Source organism: Haematobia irritans, chromosome 3 (genome assembly GCF_050003625.1).
Source record: "Haematobia irritans isolate KBUSLIRL chromosome 3, ASM5000362v1, whole genome shotgun sequence".
Classification (NCBI taxonomy): domain Eukaryota; kingdom Metazoa; phylum Arthropoda; class Insecta; order Diptera; family Muscidae; genus Haematobia; species Haematobia irritans.
In genome coordinates this window covers 161,302,425-161,325,912 of record NC_134399.1, presented here as the reverse complement: position 1 = coordinate 161,325,912, position 23,488 = coordinate 161,302,425, and the positions used below count along the sequence as shown (strand labels likewise).

General features: G+C 35.5%; 1 protein-coding gene across 1 annotated transcript in view; it reads right to left on the bottom strand.

The window, feature by feature from the left end:
* Nucleotides 1–2,598: 2,598 nt before the first annotated feature.
* Nucleotides 2,599–23,488, bottom strand: part of LOC142230640 (uncharacterized) — a 151,780-nt gene continuing 130,890 nt past the window's right edge. The window contains exons 5-6 of the mRNA XM_075301281.1: nucleotides 11,464–12,619; nucleotides 2,599–4,123 (exon numbers count right to left, since the gene is read on the bottom strand). Of these exons, the coding sequence (XP_075157396.1) occupies nucleotides 3,018–4,123; nucleotides 11,464–12,619 (2,262 nt within the window). The 3' untranslated portion in view covers nucleotides 2,599–3,017. The remainder of the gene's footprint in view (nucleotides 4,124–11,463; nucleotides 12,620–23,488) is intronic.

Sequence of the window (23,488 nt, the reverse complement as noted above, 5' to 3'; positions counted from 1 at the left end):
CAGACAGACGGACATCGTTATATCGTCTTAGAATTTCTCCCTGATCAAGAATATATGTACTTTATATAATCGGAATTCGATATTTCGATGTGTTACAAACGGAATGACAAACTTATTATACCCCCGTCACCATTCTATGGTGGTGGGTATAAAAATTGTTTGAAAATTTTATTTCTATAGAAAATCTTGTCAACAATTTATTTCTCTAGGAAATTTTTTCAAAAATTTATTTCCATAGAAAATTTTTGTCAACATTTTATTTCCATAGAAAATGTTGTCGAAAGTTTATTTCAATAGAATATTTTTGAAGAAGTACCTCTTCATTTTTATTTCTATAGAAAATTTTGTCAACAATTTATTTCTATAAAAATTGTTTGAAGATTTTATTTCTATAGAAAATCTTGTCAACAATTTATTTCTCTAGCAATTTTGTAAAAAAATTATTTCCATAGAAAATTTTTTTCACAATTTTATTTCCATAGAAAATGTTGTCCAATTTTAATTCTATAGGAAATTTTGTCAAAATGTTATTTCTGTAGGAAAAAGTTTATTCTTATAGAAAATTTTGTCAATTTGTTTGTATAGAAAATTTTGTCAAAATTTTATTTCAATAGAAAGTTTTGTCTCATTTTTATTACTATTGAAAATTTTGTCAAAATTTTATTTCCATGGAAGATTTTGTCAAAATGTTATTTCTATAGAAAATATTGTCAAAATTTTATTTCTATAGAAATTTTTGTCGAAAGATTATTTCAATAGAACATTTTTGAAGAAGTACCTCTTTGCAAAATCTACCAAAATCAAGAATTCTACAGAACAGTAAAAAATTTACCATTTTTTGTAGAATTCTATCAACTGTGGCAACTTGCTCAGGAGCCAGCTCCAAAGATAATTGAGAAGAAGATGCAGTCTTGTCATAGCAAAACTGAAGCACCAGAGGACTCTGCCAACAAAATATCATAAAGTTTACGTCGACGTGTCTCTCAAATGTACTGCCGTTTGCGTCGGAAAATATCATAACATTTGTGTTTTTCATAAATTTCTGAATAAAAACCCACACAAGCAATACCAAAACAATTGTAGAAAATTAAAATAAAACGTATGTGTATTTTTAAGCGAATATTCATTATGGTTTTATGTGAATATTGCCGTTTTAAATTTATTCCTGGGCAGAGCTGCTTTGGAAAAAATTGACAAATAAAACAATTTTTTTCTCATAGCCCTCTACACCTTGACATTTGTTTTCTCTTTATAAGAGCACAATGCTTAATCTTGTTATACTCAATTATCTTTGCCAGCTCTAAGCATTATTGCTAAAGACAACATGTGTGCATTTCGTCTCCTTCAGGGCGTTTCAAATATATACACTATCTTAAATACTCTGTTCCTCAGTGTGGCGAAAAAAATCACATTTCGCGTTTCACATTTGCTGACGAATGTGATATAGACAATATTCCTCTCAAAAATGTTGAGATCCCGTAATAAAAACTAGAATATCCCCATTTTGGAATATATTTACTTCTTCAATGTCCGTTATTTATAGTTTTTAGAGTTGAGTTGATTTCTGAGAAACGTTTACATTTAGGACAGAGTAACTCTATATAGAGTAATTGTGATGAAAAAGTACCAAATAACTCGTGGTCGTGGAACGGTTCTTTTGGCAGTCGAAATGTATCAAAAAGAAACACAAAAGTGTCAACTCTATCAACCAGAGGGTATCTCTCTGAAATTATATATACCAGTGAGCGTTTTTTTTTCATGTGGCACCAATTTTCCACACTTTTGGATATTTCCCATAGCTTTTAAACAGTCAGAAATTGTTTGCTGTGCAACATTTACCATTGCTATCATTTGCTTTTGACTCAAAGTGTCATCTCCATCCAATTCGGCATTTTCGAACTTTTTTGGTGTTCTTCCACGTTCTTCATTCCTCACATCAAAATCATTATTTCTGAACCGTTGAAACCATCTTATGTATGTTGCTTCTGATAGAGCATGATCACCATATGCCACGACAAGCATTCGATGTAACTCTGCAGCACTTTTCTTCAAATGAAAACAAAAAATATATGCTTTCCGCAAATCATCACTTTCTGGTACATGTTCGACATTTTTAACACTATGAAAAAAATATGATGTTGTCTGTTCAATGACTTGATGTATACTAAATATTTTACACAGATGTCATAACAACCAAAAAATAAGGGATCGTTCACAACAAATGTTCCCTATCGAGGCATTTGTATCTTGACGCTCACTTCATACCGGTATACCTGATATTTATAAGTACCCGCTAAGGTACTATATTCGAATGGAAACTATATTTGATTCGTGGTGGTGGGTACTGATCTTAAGGCCGTATAAACTTCCCGTCAACTGATACCACAACCCAAGTAATTCGTTTATAGATTGCAGACTATAATGGATCTTTATACGCAATCCATGGTAGAGTGTACATATGAATTGGTCTGGCCGATGGCTATATTTTCTTACAATTTCTGTTCGCACCAAAAATACTTACCAGTATGTGGAATAGTTAGCAACAGCAAGTGATTACATACAAGAAAAAAACAACAACAACAAAAAACACGCAACATATATACACCTGCACCACCTACGTTTATTCATTCATACGAGAAAGAACTTTTTAAGTACATTTCTAGGATAGGGAGTGTGTTTCAACGAGAGAGAGAGAGAGAGAGAGTGGTCAAATGATGAATCCAAACCAAAATCCCTAGATAGCACTAACATACAATGGCAACAAATGTAAGGAGTAATTGCGCTAAGTAATTATCAAACACATAAAACAGTTCTTCACTTTTCACTCTATGTGGACGAAAGAAGAAAATGACGTCGAACCAGCTTGAATATTAAAGGCAGGACTCAAGTGTATGGTGATAGTCAACAAAGCTCACAAGGCGTTTACAGATGCTCTTGCCACAGTTGGACCCACAAACGGGAAAGTTTTGTTCGGGCAGGCGGGGTTAGTAGATTGTGGCTTCATATCCTCTTATGTTCTATGGGTATTTCACTATGGTACGACTGCTACCTTCTGTGGCCTGCTGAGCTGCAGGTTTTGCTGGACTTGCGGCCTTTTCTTCGGTTGATGATGGCGATGCAGCTGCTGCTGGTATTGGGATTTTATTGACTATACCATGGGCTGCATGTATTGGATGGATGGGATGATAGAGATGAGATGAATATTGAACCCCACCCGTTTGTTGATTGTAGTAAGGCAGTCCATTGCTTAGGGCTCCAATTTCCGGTGATGTTTGATACGTATGGCCAGGTCCGAATGGTTGCAACAGGACATTTGTAAAGGATGTCACTTTACTTGGGACACCTAGGGGAGTAAAGGCTGGCTGAAGGGCACCCGAAACAAATGGATGTTGGTAGTATGGTGTCAACGGTGGCGCTGGTATATGAAGAGGGCCAGGAAGGCCAGCTAATGGTGGTGGAACCAGACGGGTGATTGGTACTTGCGTGGGACCCTGTGAATAAGGCAGATTATTTATATTCTGTACCAATGCTGGATGTAGTTGCGTAGGTGCAGTGGGTGCAGCAGGTTGTTGTTGTTGTGGATGCGATGGTGGAGGAGGTGGGGGAGGTTGTGCTGTGGGGGCTGGTGCAGCAATTGGTTGCAATTGGAAACGATGTTGGGGATGATGGTGATAGTGAAGGTGTGGTGGTGGTGGTGGTGGAGGGGGAGCTTGGGGTTGCACATGCACATGCTGCACTTGCAATTGCGGCTGTTGTTGAATTTTTGTTGTGATTTGCCTAGGCCCTTGAGCTTGGGGCTGAACGTATTGTACATATTGTGGATTATAGTGGACTATGGGTTGTGCGTGTTGTTGTTGTTGTTGTTCTGGCACTGGCTGGACTTGTGGAACTGTCACCACTTGGGCCTGTTCTTGTGGACTTTGTGCGACATGTGGATGGGCTACCTGGTGTACTGTCTGTGGCTGTTGTTGTGGCGCTGCAATCACTTGAACTGGTTGTTTACCCACATGCAATGGTTGCTGTTGCACCTGCTCTGGTTGTATATATTGTATTGTCTGGACGGGGGGAGCTTGATGCTCAACGGCAATTGCTTGGGGCTGTGGCTGTTGTTGGATTTGATATGCTTTAAAGAAGAGACAAAAAAACGCAAAAAAGGAGGAAGAAAAAATTAATTAAAAATGTAAGTAAAATTTTTGCTGTGTACATTAAATGAAAGTTTTATGCTCTAAGCTTTAAAATGTCATCTACAATGGTGTAATGTTGGCATATGCACCGTAAATACAAAAGGTCATGTTTATTACAGAATTAGTTGTTGATGATATACACAGGCTGGTATCAATATAGCATATTGTAGATTTCCTAAAAAGTGGAAGGACACAGAATTTGCCCTTAAGAGCGAAAAATGTTTCACTTATGTGCGAAGAATTATCGACCTTCTTCTTACAAACAGGTGAATGAACAATATTCTTTTCTAGCCTATCAGAAACATTTTTATCGATATCATATACACAATTTCCAAGCAAATAACATGATTGCGATAAACATATTACATGTTCCCTGTAGAAATTTAACATGAAGTTCCCAGACAAAAAGGGTCGCCGAAAAAGTGATGAACATGATTTTTGTGGAGCCGGTAGTAGTGCAAAATTGTTGCAAAAGCAGCGAATTTAACATTAGCTTGTAACAAGATGAATGTCTACCATTCACCGTACAAAATCTTGTCATGCAGTCAAAGATTTCAAGTCCTTAAAATACGAATTTACGAAATAGGAATTTTGCTTAGCATAGATCACGCATTTCTGAGAAGTCTTTTCTTGTGACTTAAACTGAGTATTTTTACGTGGTACTTTGTTTTACTAAAGTCAACATTAATAATTCTGCAATATTTATTAAAATTAATGAAATTGTTTTTGAGTTCATATACTTTTATACCCCCCACCATAGGTTGGGGGTATATTAACTTTGTCATTCCGTTTGTAACACATCGAAATATTGCTCTAAGACCCCATAAAGCATATATATTCTGGATCGTGGTGAAATTCTGAGTCGATCTGAGCATGTCCGTCCGTCCGTCCGTCTGTTGAAATCACGCTAACTTCCGAACGAAACAAGCTATCGACTTGAAACTTGGCACAAGTAGTTGTTATTGATGTAGGTCGGATGGTATTGCAAATGGGCCATATCGGTCCACTTTTACGTATAGCCCCCATATAAACGGACCTTCAAATTTGGCTTGCGAATCCTCTAAGAGAAGCAAATTTCATCCGATCCGGCTAAAATTTGGTACATGGTTTTAATATATGGTCCCTATCAACCATGCAAAAATTGGTCCACATCGGTCCATAATTATATATAGCCCCCATATAAACCGATCCCCAAATTTGGTTTGCGAATCCTCAACGAGAAGCAAATTTCATCCAATCCGGCTGAAAGTTGGTATATGGTGTTAGCATATGGTCCCTAACAACCGTGCAAAAATTGGTCCACATCGGTCTATAATTATATATAGCCCCCATATAAAGCGATCCCCAGATTTGGCTTGCGAAGCCTCTAAGAGAAGCAAATTTCATCCAAACCGGCTGAAATTTGGTTCATGGTGTTAGTATCTGATCTCTAACACCCATGCAAAAATTGGTCCACATCGGTCCATAATTATATATAGCCCCCATATAAACCGATCACCAGATTTGACCTCCGGAGCCTCTTTGAAGACCAAAATTCATCTGATTCAGTTGAAATTTGGTACGTGGTGTTAATATATGGCCTCAAACACCCATGCAAAAATTGGTCGAAATCGGTCAATAATTATATATAGGCCCCATATAAACCGATCCCCAGATTTGACCTCCGGAGCACCTTGGAAGAGCACAATTCATCCAATTCGCTTGAAATTTGGTACATGGTGTTAGTATATGGTCTCTAACACCCATGCAAAAATTGGTCCACATCGGTCCATAATTATATATAGCCCCATATAAACCGATCACCAGATTTGACCTCCGGAGCCTCTTTGAAGACCAAAATTCATCTGATTCAGTTCAAATTTGGTACGTGGTGTTAATATATGGTCTCAAACACCCATGCAAAATTGGTCGAAATCGGTCAATAATTATATATAGGCCCCATATAAACCAATCCCCAGATTTGACCTCCGGAGCCCCTTGGAAGACCAAAATTCATCCGATTCGGTTGAAATTTGGTACGTGATGTTAGTATATGGTATCCAACAACCATGCAGGAATTGGTTCATATCAGTCCATAATTATATATAGCCTCCATATAAACCGATCCCCAGACTTGACCTCTGGTGCCTTTTGGAGAAGCAAAATTCATCCGATCTGGTTGAAGTTTGGTACGTAGTGGTAGTATATGATATTTAATAACCATGCCAAAAGTGGTCCATATCAGTCCATAATCATATATAGCCCCCATATAAACCGATCCCGAGATTTGGTTTTGGAGCCTCTGGGAGAAGCAAATTTCATCCGAGTGAGTTGAAATTTGGTACATTGTGCTAGTATATGGCCGTTAATAACCATGCCTAACTAGATCCATATCGGTCTATAGTTATACATAGCCCTCAGATAAATCGATCCCCAATCACACAAAAATTGGTCCATATCAAGTTCATAATTCTATATAGCCCCCATATAAGCGACCCCCATATTTCAATTCTGACTCTCTACGTACCGTGCAAAAGTCCATGTCGATTCGTAATTATTTGTAGACTTACATATACATAACTTTTTTTTTCTAATATATACCACGTATGGACTAACTCACAATTTAGAAAACGATGTTAAGAAGTTTTAAGATACCACAACCCAAGTAATTCGATTGTGGATGACAGTCTTTCGTAGAAGTTTCTACGCAATGGAGGGTACATAAGATTCGGCCTGGCTGAACTTACGGCCGTATATACTTGTTATCGATATCAGATATATAATTTCCAAGAAAATAACATGATTGCGACAAACATATGACATGTTCCCTGTGGAAATGTAACATGAAGCTCCCAGAAAAAAAGGGTCGCCGAAAAGTGGTGAAACTAATTTTTGTCAAGATTTTTTTTCTACAGAAAGTTTTGTCAAAAATTTAGTTCTATAGAACATTTTCTCAATTTTTTTTCTTTTTGTTTTGTTATTGTTGTTTTTGTTTTTCCTTTAATCATTGTTATTGTTTCATTATTTATTTCAGCTTAAAACCATGCATTGACTAAACTACAAGTGTAGCTTAACCAACAGAGTATAAGAATGTTTGTCAAATTTATTTGGGCAAAGCCCTATAGACTGGAAGATGGTTGGATGTACAGCTATTTCGGAATTACCACATCCCTCATCAGCATTCTCTACTTGCAGCAAAACTATCAACCAATTATCAGAATAAATTAAGGCAGTTCACTAAACCCAAAAGTGAGTCACACATGAACCTTCCGAAAAAAGGTTTAAACGAAAGCCGGATTATGCCGAAATAAATTCGTACAAGCATATCTCTTTTCCTTTGCCACCGTCAAATTATTGATTTGAGTGCAGTTGGCATTCTTTTCTTCTGTTGGTTAAGCTACACTTGTAGTTTAGTCAATGCATGGTTTTAAGCTGAAATCAGAAACAACAACAAAATTTTATTTCTATAGAAAATTTTGTCAAAAGTTTATTTCAATAGAATTTTTTTTTTTCAAAATTTTATTTCTATAGACAATTTTGTCAAAATTTTATTTCTATAGAACATTTAGCCAAGATTTTATTTCTATAATATGTTTTATTAAAATTTGTCTCCATAGAAAATGTTGTACAAATTTTATTTCGATAGAAAATTTTGTCAAAATTTTATTTCTATAGAAAGTATTTTCCAAATTTTATTTCTATAGAAAGTTCTTTCAAAATTTTATTTCTATAGAACATTTTGCCAATATTTTATTTCTATACAATGTTTTATTAAAATTTTATTTCTATAGAAAATTTAGTCAAAATTTTATTCCTATAGAAAATTTTGCAAAATTTTTTTCCATAGAAAATTTTGTCAAAATTTTATTTCTATAGAAAATTTTGTCAAAATTTTATTTCTGTTGAAAATTTAGCCAAAATTTTATTTCTGTAGAAAATTTGGTCGAAATTTTATAGAAAATTTTTGGAGAGGAATATCTTGCAAAATCTACGAAAACTTCAAGAATTCTACCAACCCAGCAAAAAAGCGTCGCCAAAAAAGTAATGAAAATGTTCTTTTTGGATCCGGAATTGGTGCATAATTGACGCAGAAGCGATGAATTTAAAATGGGCTTGTCATAGGACGGAAGTCCTCTATTTCAACAGCCGTTGCACTAAATTTGCATAACTTCTTTAGGTGTGACCCGTATTCAATGTTTTGGATGTAAATAAAACAAGTATATACGGCCGTAAGTTCGGCCAGGCCGAATCTTATGTACCCTCCACCATGGATTGCGTAGGAACTTCTACTAAAGGCTGTCATCCACAATCGAATTACTTGGGTTGCGATAACACTTGCCGATGGCAAGGTACCGTAAAACTTTTTAACACTGTCTTCTAAATTGTAAGTTAGCCCATACGGGGTATATATTAAACAAAAAAAGGCCGATTAAATACGTATATAATCTAGTTTGACAAAATTTTCTATAGAAATAAAATTTTGACAAAATTTTCTATAGAAATGAAACCTTGACAAAATTTTCTATAGAAATAAAATTTTGACAAAATTTTCTATAGAAATAAAAATTTGACAAAATTTTCTATACAAATAAAAACTTGACAAAATTTTCTATAGAAATAAAATGTTGACAAAATTTTCTATGGAAGAAAAATGTTGACAAAATTTTCTATAGCAATACAATTTTGACAAAAATTTCTATAGAAATAAAATGTTGACAAAATTTTGTATTGGAAAAAAATTTTGACAAAATTTTGCATAGAAATAAAATGTTGACAAAATTTTCTACAGAAATAAATTTTTTACAAAATTTTCTATAGAAATAAAATTTTGACAAACATTTCTATAGAAATAAAGGTTTGACAAAACTTTCTATAGAAATGAAATTTTAACAAAACTTTCTATAGTAATAAAATTTGACAAAATTTTCTATGGAAATAAAGTTTTGGTAGATTATTTTTGGCGATATGGACCAATTTTTGTGTAATAAGTCATCGGCTATATACAACTAAATACCGATATGGACCAATTTTTACATGGCTGTTAGAGGCCATATATTGACAAAATGTACCAAATTTCAACCGTATCGGATGACTTTTGCTCCTCCAAGAGGTTCCGGACGTCAAATCTGGGGACGGTTTATATGGGAACTATATATAATTATGGACCGATATGGACCAATTTTTGCATGGTTGTTAGAGACCATATACTAACACCATGTACCAAATTTCAACTCTTCCAAGAGGCTCCGGAGGTCAAATCTGGGGATCGGTTTATATGGGGGCTATATATAATTATGGACCGATATGGACCAATTTTTGCATGGTTATTAGAGGCCGTAAACTAACATCAAGTACCAAATTTCAACCGGATCGGATGAATTTTGCCCCTCCAAGAGGCTCCGGAGGTCAAATCTGGGGATCGGTTTATATGGGGGCTATATATAATTATGGACCGATATGGACCAAATTTTGCACGGTTGTTAGATACCATATACTAAGACCACGTACTAAATTTCAACCGGATCGGAAGAATTTTGCTCCTCCAAGAGGCTCCGGTGGTCAAATCTGGGGATCGGTTTATATGGGGGCTATATATATTTATGGACCGATATGGACCAATTTTTGCATGGTTGTTAGAGACCGTACACTTAGACCACGTACCAAATTTCAACCGGATCGGATGAATTTTGCTGCTCCGGGAGGCTCCCCAAGCCAAATTTGGGGATCGGTTTATATGGGGCTATATATAATTATGGACCGATATGGACCAATTTTTGCATATATATAATTATGGACCGATATGGACCAATTTTTGCATGGTTGTTAGAGACCATATACTAACATCAGGTACCAAATTTCAATCGGATCGGATGAATTTTGCCCCCCCCAAGAGGCTCCGGAGGTCAAATCTGGGGATCGGTTTATATGGGGGCTATATATATTTATGGACCGATATGGACCAATTTTTGCATGGTTGTTAGAGACCGTACACTTAGACCACGTACCAAATTTCAACCGGATCGGATGAATTTTGCTGCTCCGGGAGGCTCCCCAAGCCAAATTTGGGGGTCGGTTTATATGGGGGCTATACGTAAACGTGGTCCGATATGGCCCATTTTCAATACCATCCGACCTACATCAATAACAACTACTTGTGCCAAGTTTCAAGTCGATAGCTTGTTTCGTTCGGAAGTTAGCGTGATTTCCACAGACGGACGGACAGACGGACGGACGGACAGACGGACGGACGGACAGACGGACGGACGGACGGACATGCTTAGATCGACTCAGAATTTCACCACGACCCAGAATATATATACTTTATGGGGTCTTAGAGCAATATTTCGATGTGTTACAAACGGAATGACAAAGTTAATATACCCCCATCCTATGGTGGAGGGTATAAAAATTCTGTGATATTTTTTCAAATAAATAATTTTTATAATTTTTTATAACTTTTTAATGGATTCTGCCGTTTGTCGGAAACGTTTGACTTCAAATATTTTCAAAAATTCACAATTTTTTCAGATTGGATTTAGCATTTTTTTCGACAAAATTGTACCATTTTATGAATTCTTACTCTGTTATTAACCTGAAACAAAAAAAGTTAAAATTACCCATTAAAAGTACGAAAAAACCAAGTTATAAAAAATTGAATTTAAAGAACTTCCTGGGTAGTTAAAATAAAGAACATCATTGGGAGTGCATCTTCTGGAAGTGCTTTTAAATTTGTGCCTTTGGAAGAATTCCAAATTTTTTGCCGGGAATCTATAAAACATTAAAAATCTTCCTTTTTTGGTAGAATTCTACCAATTGTGGCAACCGTGGTTACAAATGGAATGGCAAACTTATTATATCCTCGGTGGGCATAAAAACACAAAAAAAATGTTTTGTATAATCTCTTCAATTACTTAGTATCTCACAAATGTGCTGCATCTAGACTTTCGTAAACTTTTTGTATATTCGATACGATACTCCCCAACTAGCTTTTCGAATTGTAAACCCCCGTTTATACCAATCCTAACCTCATCTTCATAGCCCATATATGAGAATATTGATGGAATTGTAGTGCTAAATTGATACACTTGCATCCACTTGTGGTCGCACTAAGATGAATTGAATAAAAGTGAAATGAATTCTGTGGTTAAAGGAAGAATTACAATTTTCGTTTGAAATTGAATTGAAAACGACCATCATCAGACATAGAGAGAGAGGGAGAGAGAGAGAGAGAGAGGAAATTCGCTATATGGATAGCTCAAAAATAAAGGATTCCAAAATTGGAAGGTTTTCGGGTAATTACCATAAACTGGTGGTGGTGCTGCTGGGGCTGCAACAGCATGAGGAGAGCCTGTTTGCGATGGATGGTTCAATGGCTGTTGAGATTGGGCCTGTGGAGTGGATGGATAGTAATAGTATTGAGGCTGGGATGACTCTTGAGGCTGAGGTGGATGTGGCTGGGGTTGTTGTTGTTGATAAACTATTTGTTGTGGCTGTGGTGGTGAGGCCTGAACCGGGGCTGAAGGACGTGCATACACTTGAGCTGCTTGGGCGGCTGCCAGAAGAGCACTAGCTGGTACTTGAATATATTGAGTGATATAACCAGGTGTAGGTGATGCCGATTGATGTGCCTGCTGATGATGATGATGCTGTTGCTGTTGCTGGTGGCCTGAAGCAGCTGCAGCAGCAATACTAGCTTGTAGCTCATTGATGGCTATTGGGGCAAAACGATGAACAGGCCGATAAGTACCATGATGGTCACGAGCCAAAGGACCAGCACCCAAAGAATAGCCTGGTTGTATAGCAAAGGCATGCAATTGTGGCGTCTGTTGTTGATGGCCATTGTGTGGTTGCAAATGAGATTGTTGATATTGAGATTGCTGTTGCTGTTGCAATTGCCGCAGATAGGACATAGGTATGGCAATTATATAGGTATTCCTTTGTTTTGGCTGAGGTCCACGTTCCACGTTTGATTGTGTCTGCAAATGTTGTTGCAAAATTTTCTGCAAATATTCCACAGGTACACTTTCGTAATTATAAGCCGGTACATTATTGTGATGATGATGAGGATGATGCTGTTGCTGGGCCGAAGCTGTAGCAAAGGAAGCATCCTTTTGTTGCTGGCCATTATTTTTCTCCACAAGCCGTACGTATTGTTTAAGCTGTTGCTCTTGTGATGATAATTGTGCTGCTGCAGCAGCTGCTGCTGCAGACAATTGCTGAGCTGATTGCTGCTGTGCTGATGTTACTGATGCTGGTGAAGATGACTGTTGATAGGCCTGGCTGTAGGGTCTTTGATAACCTGTACTTGTAGCCGCCTGACGATTAATTATTGCAGCATCCTTTGTCGTTAGACCATCATGTGCTGCGAATTTATGCTGAAGTTTCTGATGTTGTCGGGCTGCTGAGCTACCTCCATCTTTGGAAGACGTCAGCTGTGTTTTATCGTAGAACGTTGCCTGTAAATGAATGAAAATAATTATTGTGAAATTAATGGCGGGTGGTGGTTATTCTTTTCAGAGTTTTTTGTTCTTTTTTCTTTTGCTTAAACGCTTTGTCATAATTTCCATTCTAGTGTTTCCACTTGATGGCATTTTGTTGTTTTTTGTAAAATTTATGTAATGACTTTGTTTTTTTGTTTCTAAAAAACTTTTCCCTCCACATCTGATACAAATGAATTAAATATTTTTATTAAATTGTGTGAAAAAGTTTATCGTTTTCGTTATATTTTTTGTTATCATTTGTGTTAAATGACATGTCAGCCAATTTAATTTTACCGCGAAATCTCAATTGTTCTATTGATGATATACGATTCTTGGAAGTTTGCAGAGAACCATTAAAAGTTTATTTGAGCAAATATAAGTTAATATTTTAATGAAAATGGTTTCAGACAAAAGGTCAAAACCATTAGTTAATGTCCAAAATTTTCGACAAAAAAACAACAAAAAAACTCGGCAAGGATATCATAAAGTAAAAGTTACACTAAGTAACAAAGAATTGAAACATAACATATTTGCACAGTAAAGACAATTTTTTTGGACAAAATGTGAAAATATACCATATATGCTTGAAGCAGAATATGTTTGGGAGTATATGTTACAAATGCGATTTTTTAGGGTGTAAGCTCTACTCCACTTGAAATAATACCATATTTGTTTACCACCGTGGTGCAATGGTTAGCATGCCCGCCTCGCATACACAAGGTCGTGGCTTCGATTCCTGCTTCAAACGAACACCAAAAAGTTTTCCACCTCAGTAATGCCGGTGACATTTCTGAGGGTTTCAAAGCTTCTCTAAGTGGTTTCACTGCAATGTGGAACGCCGTTCGGACTCGGCTATAAAAAGGAGGTCCCTTGTCATTGAGCTTAACATGGAATCGAACAGCATTCAGTGATAAGAGAGAAGTTCACCAATGTGGTATCACAATGGACTGAATAGTCTAAGTGAGCCTGATACATCGGGCTGCCACCTAACCTAACCTAACCTACCATTTAAACAAAATAACAAACGTAGACTAGTGTTAGTCGTATAGAATATAAGATTACCACTGATTAAACATTGTTTTTGTGATGTGGGTTATTACCTTTCTCATGGATGGTATCAAATCTATCTTCGCAATAACAAAAGAATAAACTTGTCAGTCCGGGCCACTAATCATGTTATGTAAAACTCTGAACACTCATTGCCTCGATGTTGGGCAAAATTCAACCTTTAGATATTTCATTTGAATGCGAAATTTCTTAAGATTTCTTGTCCTTTTTGTGTTTTTTTTTTTTTTTTGGGTACCAAGCATAGGAAAAAATTAAGGTTTGCCTAGAACCCAAAAAGCTGTAAAGTTATTTTTTTGGGGACTACTTAATTTTATGAACCATACACAACGACTTTCTTTCTCAACCAGGAGAAAGAATGAAAAATTTATGACAGCCTATTTAAAGTAGCGTAAATATTTGTGTTTATTTTATAGCCTTTATAGTGTCTATATTTTTATACCCTCCACCATAGGATGGAGGGTATAAAAATATATAAAAGTATATTAACTTTGTCATTCCGTTTGTAACACATCAAAATATTGCTCTAAGACCCCTTAAAGTATATATATTCTGGGTCGTGGTGAAATTCTGAGTCGATCTGAGCATGTCCGTCCGTCTGTTGAAATCACGCTAACTTCCGAACGAAACAAGCTATCGACTTGAAACTTGGCACAAGTAGTTGTTATTGATGTAGGTCGGATGGTATTGCAAATGGGCCATATCGGTCCACTTTTACGTATAGCCCTCATATAAACGGACCCCCAAATTTGGCTTGCGATTGCTCTAATAGAAGCAAATTTAATCCGATCCGGCTAGAATTTGGTACATGGTATTAGTATATGGTCTCTAACAACCATGCAAAAATTGGTCCATATCGATCCACCTTTACATATAGCCCCCATATAAACGGACCCCCACATTTTGCTTGCGATTGCTCTAAGAGAAGCAAATTCATCCGATCCGGCTGAAGTTTGATACATGGTGTTAGTATATGGTATCTAACAACCATGCAAAAATTGGTCCATATCGGTCCATAATTACATATAGCCCCCACACCCTCAAAAAAAAATCGCTTCTCTAACATATGTTCCAAACATATTTTGCAGGAAGCACATATATTATTGGATATTGCCGAAACATTATTATGTTTGTTTTATGTGAACATATTATATGTTTGGAAGCATTTTGAGCCCAAAAATATTATATGCTTGGAAGAATTTTCTCCCCAAGAAGATTGTGCTCATTCCCTCACATAATTTTCACTTCCACGAAATTTTTAGATCTTGGCACCTTTTTCTGTAATACAAATAATGTTGAAAAAATTATTCAATTTTATAATTTTTTTTAAATTTTACCTTTCGCCTGGACGGAGAATCGAACCGGGAACCATGCAATTTGTAAGCCAACACACTACCACTGGGCTACGTAGCTGTTATAGTCACCAATAGACAATTATCGTTATAAGTTACATTTATATAGCATAGTTTGCAGCGCCCACGAGCCCATGCAAACATAACATTATTTAACAGAAACATACATTTGTTGGCCACGTGGAGCAGTGGTTAGCATACGTTTCGATTTCTTTTAACGAACCAAGAAAAAAATTGTGCCCATAATGCCAAAATGATAAACAAAACACATGTCCACACATACATAAAATGCTGCTCTCAAGACACACTCTGTTTTTATACCCTCCACCATAGGATGGGGGTATATTAACTTTGTCATTCCGTTTGTAACACATCGAAATATTGCTCTAAGACCCCATAAAGTATATATATTCTGGGTCGTGGTGAAATTCTGAGTCGATCTAAGCATGTCCGTCCGTCCGTCCGTCTGTCCGTCTGTCCGTCTGTCCGGCTGTCCGTCCGTCTGTGGAAATCACGCTAACTTCCGAACGAAACAAGATATCGACTTGAAACTTGGCACAAGTAGTTGTTATTGATGTAGGTCGGATGGTATTGAAAATCGGCCATATCGGACCACGTTTACGTATAGCCCCCATATAAACCGATCCCCCAATTTGGCTTGGGGAGCCTCCCGGAGCAGCAAAATTCATCCGATCCGGTTGAAATTTGGTACCTGATGTTAGTATACGGCCTCTAACAACCATGCAAAAATTGGTCCATATCGGTCCATAATTATATATAGCTCCCATATAAACCGATCCCCAGATTTGACCTCCGGAGCCTCTTGGAGGAGCAAAATTCATCCGATCCGGTTGAAATTTAGTACGTGGTCTTAGTATACGGTCTCTAATACCCATGCAAAAATTGGTCCATGTCGGTCCATAATTATATATAGCCCCCATATAAACCGATCCCCAGATTTGACCTCCGGAGCCTCTTGGAGGGGAAAAATTCATCCGATCCGGTTGAAATGTGGTACCTGATGTTAGTATACGGTCTCTAACAACCATGCAAAAATTGGTCCATATCGGTCCATAATTATATATAGCCCCCATATAAACCGATCCCCAGATTTGACCTCCGGAGCCTCTTGGAGGGGCAAAATTCATCCGATCCTGTTGAAATTTGGTACCTGATGTTAGTATACGGCCTCTAACAACCGTGCAAAAATTGGTCCATATCGGTTCATAATTATATATAGCTCCCATATAAACCGATCCCCAGATTTGAACTCCGGAGCCTCTTGGAGGAGCAAAATTCATCCGACCCAATTGAAATTTAGTACGTGGTGTTAGTATATAGTCTCTAACAACCATGCAAAAATTGGTCCATATCGGTTCATAATTATATATAGCTCCCATATAAACCGATCCCCAGATTTGACCTCAGGAGCCTCTTGGAGGAGCGAAATTCATCCGATCCAGTTGAAATTTGGTACATGGTGTTAGTATATGGTATCTAACAACCATGCAAAAATTGGTCCATATCGGTCCATAATTATATATAGCAAAAGTCATCCGATGCGGTTGAAATTTGGTACATTTTGTCAATATATGGCCTCTAACAGCCATGTAAAAATTGGTCAATATCGGTCTTTAGTTATATATAGCCGATGACTTATTACACAAAAATTGGTCCATATCGCCAAAAATAATCTACCTAAACTTTATTTCCATAGAAAATTTTGTCAAATTTTATTACTATAGAAAGTTGTGTCAAAATTTCATTTCTATAGAAAGTTTTGTCAAAGGTTTATTTCTATAGAAATGTTTGTCAAAATTTTATTTCCATAGAAAGTTTTGTCAAAATTTTATTTTTATAGAAAATTTTGTAAAAAATTTATTTCTGCAGAAAATTTTGTCAACATTTTATTTCTATACAAAATTTTGTCAACATTTTACTTCCATAGAAAATTTTGTCAACATTTTATTTCTATAGAAAATTTTGTCAAGTTTTTATTTCTATACAAAATTTTGTCAACATTTTATTTCTATAGAAAATTTTGTCAAGTTTTCATTTCTATAGAAAATTTTGTCAAACTATATTATATACGTATTTAATCGGCCTTTTTTTGTTTAATATATACCCCGTATGGGCTAACTTACAATTTAGAAGACAGTGTTAAAAGTTTTACGATACCTTGCCATCGGCAAGTGTTATCGCAACCCAAGTAATTCGATTGTGGATGACAGCCTTTAGTAGAAGTTCCTACGCAATCCATGGTGGAGGGTACATAAGATTCGGCCTGGCCGAACTTACGGCCGTATATACTTGTTTTCTTCAAATGTTTATTCTCTTGGTTCCGAATGTATATTCCCTTTACTCCGAATACTCATTCTAATATTCAAATTAAATAGTATTTAGACTTAAGCATATCAAATATTTGGCCTTATCGTAAAACAGTTTTCCGAAACAACATACAAGCGGCCCATAATTATATAAAGCCCCCATATAAACCGATCCCCAGATTTGACCTCCGGAGCCTCTTAGAGGAGCAAAAGTAATCCGATCCGATTGAAATTTGGTACGTGGTGTTAGTCTATTGTCTCTAACAACCATGCCAAAAGTGGTCCATATCGGTCCATAATTATATATAGCCCCCATATAAGCCGATCCCCAGATTTGACCTCCGGAGCCTCTTAGAGGAGCAAAATTTATCCGATCCGGTTGAAATTTGGTACGTGGTGTTAATATATGGTATCTAACAACCATGCACGAATTGTTCCATATCGGTCCATAATTATATATAGCCCCCATATAAATCGATCCCCAGATTTGATCTCCGGAGCCTCTTGGAGGAGCTAAATTCATCCGATCCGGTTGAAATTTGCAACGTGGTGTTAGTATAAGGCCGCTTATAACCATGCCATACTTGGTCCATATCGGTCTATAGTTATATATAGCCGATCCCCAATCACACAAAAATTGGTCCATATCGGTTCATAATCATGGTTGCCACTCGAGCCAAAAATAATCTACCAAAATTTTATTTTTATAGAAAACATTGTCAAAATGTTATTTCTATAGAAAAATTTGTCAACATTTTATTTCTATAGAAAAATTTGTCAAAATTTTATTTCTATAGAATATTTCGTCAAAATTTTATTTCTATAGGAAATTTTGTTAAAATTTTATTTCTATAGAAAATTTTGTCAAAATTTTATTTCTATAGAAACTTTAAACTTAATTATATACGTATTTAATCGGCCTTTTTTAGTTTAATATATACCACGTATGGACTATGTGGCATATTACGGTGTTAGGAAGTTTTAAGATACCTTGCCATCGGCAAGTGTTACCGCAACCCAAGTAATTCGATTGTGGATGACAGTCTTCAGTAGAAGTTTCTACGCAATCCATGGTGGAGGGTACATAAGCTTCGGCCTGGCCGAACTTACGGCCGTATATACTTGTTTTCTCTCATCTCTAGATGGCATAGAAAATGTGTAACAATGAAAATGTTGTTGCAATTCATAAAAATTTTTTTTCTATTTTTCCCTCCCAAAAATCCATTAAAACTGAGTAAATTCTCTTGTTTTTTTTGTTGAAAATTGGACTGGACCCTTGATATGAACCATCGAATGTCATGATTTAATGCCACAACATAGGCTATTTAAATTTATAGAAAATAATTTATGATCTATCTCAAAGGACACAGAGAATATAGAATGCAGCGTAAGAACAAAGGAATAGAAATATTTTAAAATATTTCTATAATATAACATGTCAGAAATGCTGGAGGAAAAAAAACAACGTTGATACTTTAAAATGTATGCAAGTAAATAACTGAAAACTGGAAAATCAAGAAGATAACTTATAATAACTCCATCAGAATTTATGTATTTACTTGTTGAAAACTTAAAAAACCATAAAAAAATCTTATTTATTTATATTATTTTTTCTGTTAGCAAGAATTTACAAATCAATAAAAATGAAATTTAAAGTGAAGAAATAATATTTTTTTAAGAACGTTACTATAGACAAACGTAGTCGAAAAATTTTGGTTTTGATTATAAATGACCATATGGACTCAAAAGGATCAGTCTAATGGACTTCATTGAACGGTTTATTTTTAGACAACTAAATGTTGCAAAAAAGAATAGAATTTCAATAACAGATTAAAAAACAAGAAAGGAACGTCTGATACCATCTGAATTTTTTCAAATTTGTTGGATGCGATATATAAATGTCTACGTCCTGACATTTAAATCTGAACCGATTTGGACAAAAAGTATAAGATTTCTACAAATTCTCTGGACATAAAATTTAAATCAGCTAATGCCCTGGGGAGAAGCACAATGTTAGTACACAAATATGGAAGAATTTAAATCTAAAGCCATTTCTAAGCAATTTCACCAAAGTGCATTTATGATTTATGGGTCGACAAACAATTTTTCGACTTAGCAGTCGGATAATTTAGCACACATGATAAGCAAATCAGTGTAAAACTCTGGCTTCTGGGGCCATATAAGTACATATCAGGCGAAAGATATATATGGGAGCTATATCTAAACCTGATCCGTTAACATATACTTGTACCAAATTGTGAAGTCGATTGCGACCTGGACTTTGATTACAAAACGTGTTCACAGACAAGCGGATGGAAGGGCAGACGGACATGGTTATATCGACTCAGGGACCAGCCCTGAACAATATTGCCAAAAACACCATATTTCTATCTCGTCTCCTTCTGGGTGTTGGAAACACATGCGCTACCCAATTCTACAGTGTGGCGCAGGGTATTAAAATAGCAATGATTAAACGTTAAGCAATTTTTATGCAATTTGACAAAAGTATACTCACACTGAAAAACATATTGTCGTGAGGTCAAAGATTTTATGTCTTTAAAATACCAATGCAAAATTTTGCTTAGAATAGAAGCCGCATTTCTCTAATATAAAGTTTTTTCCCTTGTCCAAAAGCCGATAAACTTTTCAAAGAAGTCGTATTGTCCTTATAATTAAGTGATTTCACTTAAAAATTGGTATCATAACATGAAAGAGCAAATGTTTGGGCTAAGGTCAACTTGACTTTAATAATTCAGAAAATTTTTTTTAAATTTAATGAACTTGTCTTTAAATTTGTTGTCTTTTTGCATCTTGACAACAAAGCAAAACATCGTTCAAATATAGGACATATTTTTCAACACTTTATTTTAAAGACTTTTTTACTTGAAACATTGCATAATTTCTACAGGAAGTCGAGTCTGAATTTAGGAAAATAAAGTTGTCGTTAACTCGTTTTTAATGGACTTTGATGGCATATGAAGAAAAAAAGCTGAAAAACGAAAAATTGAAATTTGCTTCCTAGAAGCAAGTACACAAAACCCAAATTTAAAAGAGAATTGTGTCTTAAAATTATCCTTACTTGTATTCTTCGCTTCTTTGGCTCGGAATCATTACCAACATTTTTAAAGTAAAGACAAAATCTTTGGAACCGGGCATGCTTTTTTTCAGTGTAAAGTCGGGCGGGGCCGTCTATATTATACCGTTCGCCACTATGTACACCGAAATTTGTGTTACCATCTCAACTCCTTCAAATTTTTTTGGAGTTATTATGAAGGTTTATATTCCCATATTCAAATATCTACACGGATGAAAAAGACTGTTTTTCATATGTTTGGCTATAAACATTATATGTTTGGAACACAAATTTTTAAACACAATATTTTTGAGTGCAAGCATATAATGTTCATAAACTAGCATAACATGTTTGGGACATATATATTATGTTTGGGACATAAAATGTTTGTAAATATAATATGCTTGGATGCAAACATATATTAATTTAGAAAAAGCCTATAAACATATATGTGTTTAGTAGCTTGGAGCGCTATTTAACAGGAAGCGATACTGAATTAAGTTGGTGGTGATTGCTTGTTATTACAAAATTAACATTTTATTTTCCCTTGGGCAATTGATCAGCTACTTCTTTGATCCTTACAAACTGTGTGGTCCGCTGTTCGAATCCCCGCCCGGCAAAAGGTGAAATTAAAATAAAAAAATCATAAAATTGAATAATTTCTTCTACAATGTTTGTATTACAGAAAAATGTGCTAAGAACTAAAAAATCTCGTGGAAGTGAGAAAGATGTGAGGGAATATACAATTAGGCAGAAACAAAATTTTGAGCATTCAGGTCGAAAACCTATGTTGTTAGCACCTATATTACCTGTTTATTTTCATAATTCATTATGATTGTAAATATATAAATAAATAAATAAAATTTTGAGCACAATATTGTTTGGGAGAATTTTTTTTAAGCATATAATATTTTTGGGTGCAAAATGCTTCCAAACATATTATATGTTCACATAATAACATATTGTTTTTTTGGAAGACAACATTATTGAATTTGGATGCAAAAATACAAAATGTTTGGAACTTAGACTACCCAAACATATATTGTTTAGACCAATATGCTTTCAAACATATTATATATTGGAAGAGATCAAACATATAAATTTTTGGGAAATACCCAAAAATGTATATGCTTGAAGCAAAATATGTTTGGGAATATATGTTACAGAAGCGATTTTTTGTGAGGGTGTATATCTTAACCGATTTGAAGATATGTGGTCTATTGTGGGTTATGATATATTATTTGGCCAGGTCGGGCGATATTTCCACAAGTCGGAGTCTTATTTAAAACTCAACCATTCTGTGGAAGTATGGCATTACAGTATGTACGATATGATTACGATATTGGGAAATCATCGCAGAAGTTTTTGTAAAATGTGGATATTTTGGCCATATTTTATAAACCGGGAGAACAACTATATTGAGGATTTATTTAAATCTGAACCAAATTATATCACACTTGACACTTAAATAGTTTCTACAGAACTATCCAATTGACTTGATAGCTCTGTAGAAACTATCAAGTCAATTGTAGGAAAATGCCATTAAAAATGGTATTAAAATATGAAAACTTCTACCCTATTTTCCCAACTCTGGCAATAATTGATTGGTATGCAAAATTCAAGCGTGGTGAAATGAGCACGGAGGACGGTGAACGCAGTGGACGCCCGAAAGAGGTGGTTACCGACGAAAACATCAAAAAAATCCACAAACTGATTTTGAATGACCGTAAAATTATGTTGATCGAGATAACAGAGGCCTTAAAGATATCAAAGGAACGTGTTGGTCATATCATTCATCAATATTTGGATATGCGGAAGCACTGTGCAAAATGGGTGCCGCGCGAGCTCACATTTGACCAAAAACAACAACGTGTTGATGATTCTGATGTGTTTGCAGCTGTTAACTCGTAATACACCCGAGTTTTTCCGTCGATATGTGACAATGGATGAAACATGGCTCCATCACTACACTCCTGAGTCCAATCGACAGTCGGCTGAGTGGACAGCGACCGGTGAACCGTCTCCGAAGCGTGGAAAGACTCAAAAGTCCGATGGCAAAGAAATGTCCTCTGTTTTGTGGGATGCGCATAGAATAATTTTTATCGATTATCTTGAGAAGGTAAAAACCATCAACAGTGACTATTATATGGCGTTATTAGAGCGTTTGAAGGTCGAAATCGCGGCAAAACGGCCCCATATGAAGAAGAAAAAAGTGTTGTTCCACCAAGACAACGCACCGTGCCCCAAGTCAATGAGAACGATGCCAAAAATTCATGAATTGGGCTTCAAATTGCTTCCCCACACACCGTATTCTCCAGATCTGGCCCCCAGCGACTTTTTCTTGTTCTCAGATCTCAAAAGGATGCTCACAAGGAAAAAATTTGGCTGCAATGAAGAAGTGATCGCCGAAACTGAGTACTACCAAAATGGTATAAAAAAATTGGAAGGTCGTTATAATCGTTGCATCGCTCTTGAAGAGAACTATGTTGAATAATAAAACCGATTTAGACAAAAAAATCATGTTTTTCTTTGTTAGACCGGGGACTTATCAGCCATACTGTTAAAATATTCGGATGTACGGAATTTGAAGAAAATCGGTTGATAAACACGCCAACTATGACCAGATCGGTGATAAATATGTGGTGGCTCCATTATTTTTATTATACTTATAATTATATTTTAAATATTAAAATTTCAATTTTCATCAAGTAACCTTAGATTTGAATTTTCTTATTTGTGTTTCTATTCATGTAACTTTATTATAATCAAACCAAACTAAATATTTTAACAAAGTAGTTTTAACATTACCTTTCTTGTCAAGTATGGTAGCATAATATATTTCTGTTTTAATGTTTGAATTTTGCAAGAGAATCTAGTAGGCATTGCATTTTTGTTGCTTGCCTTAATTTTCCAATACATATTTTTTGAGTTAGTTAGAAAATATTTGTAGACGTGTTAAAAAGAAAAAATAAATCTACCATCTTTTTTTGTAAAATTTGTGTTTTAATTTTTGAATTACAAAATACCA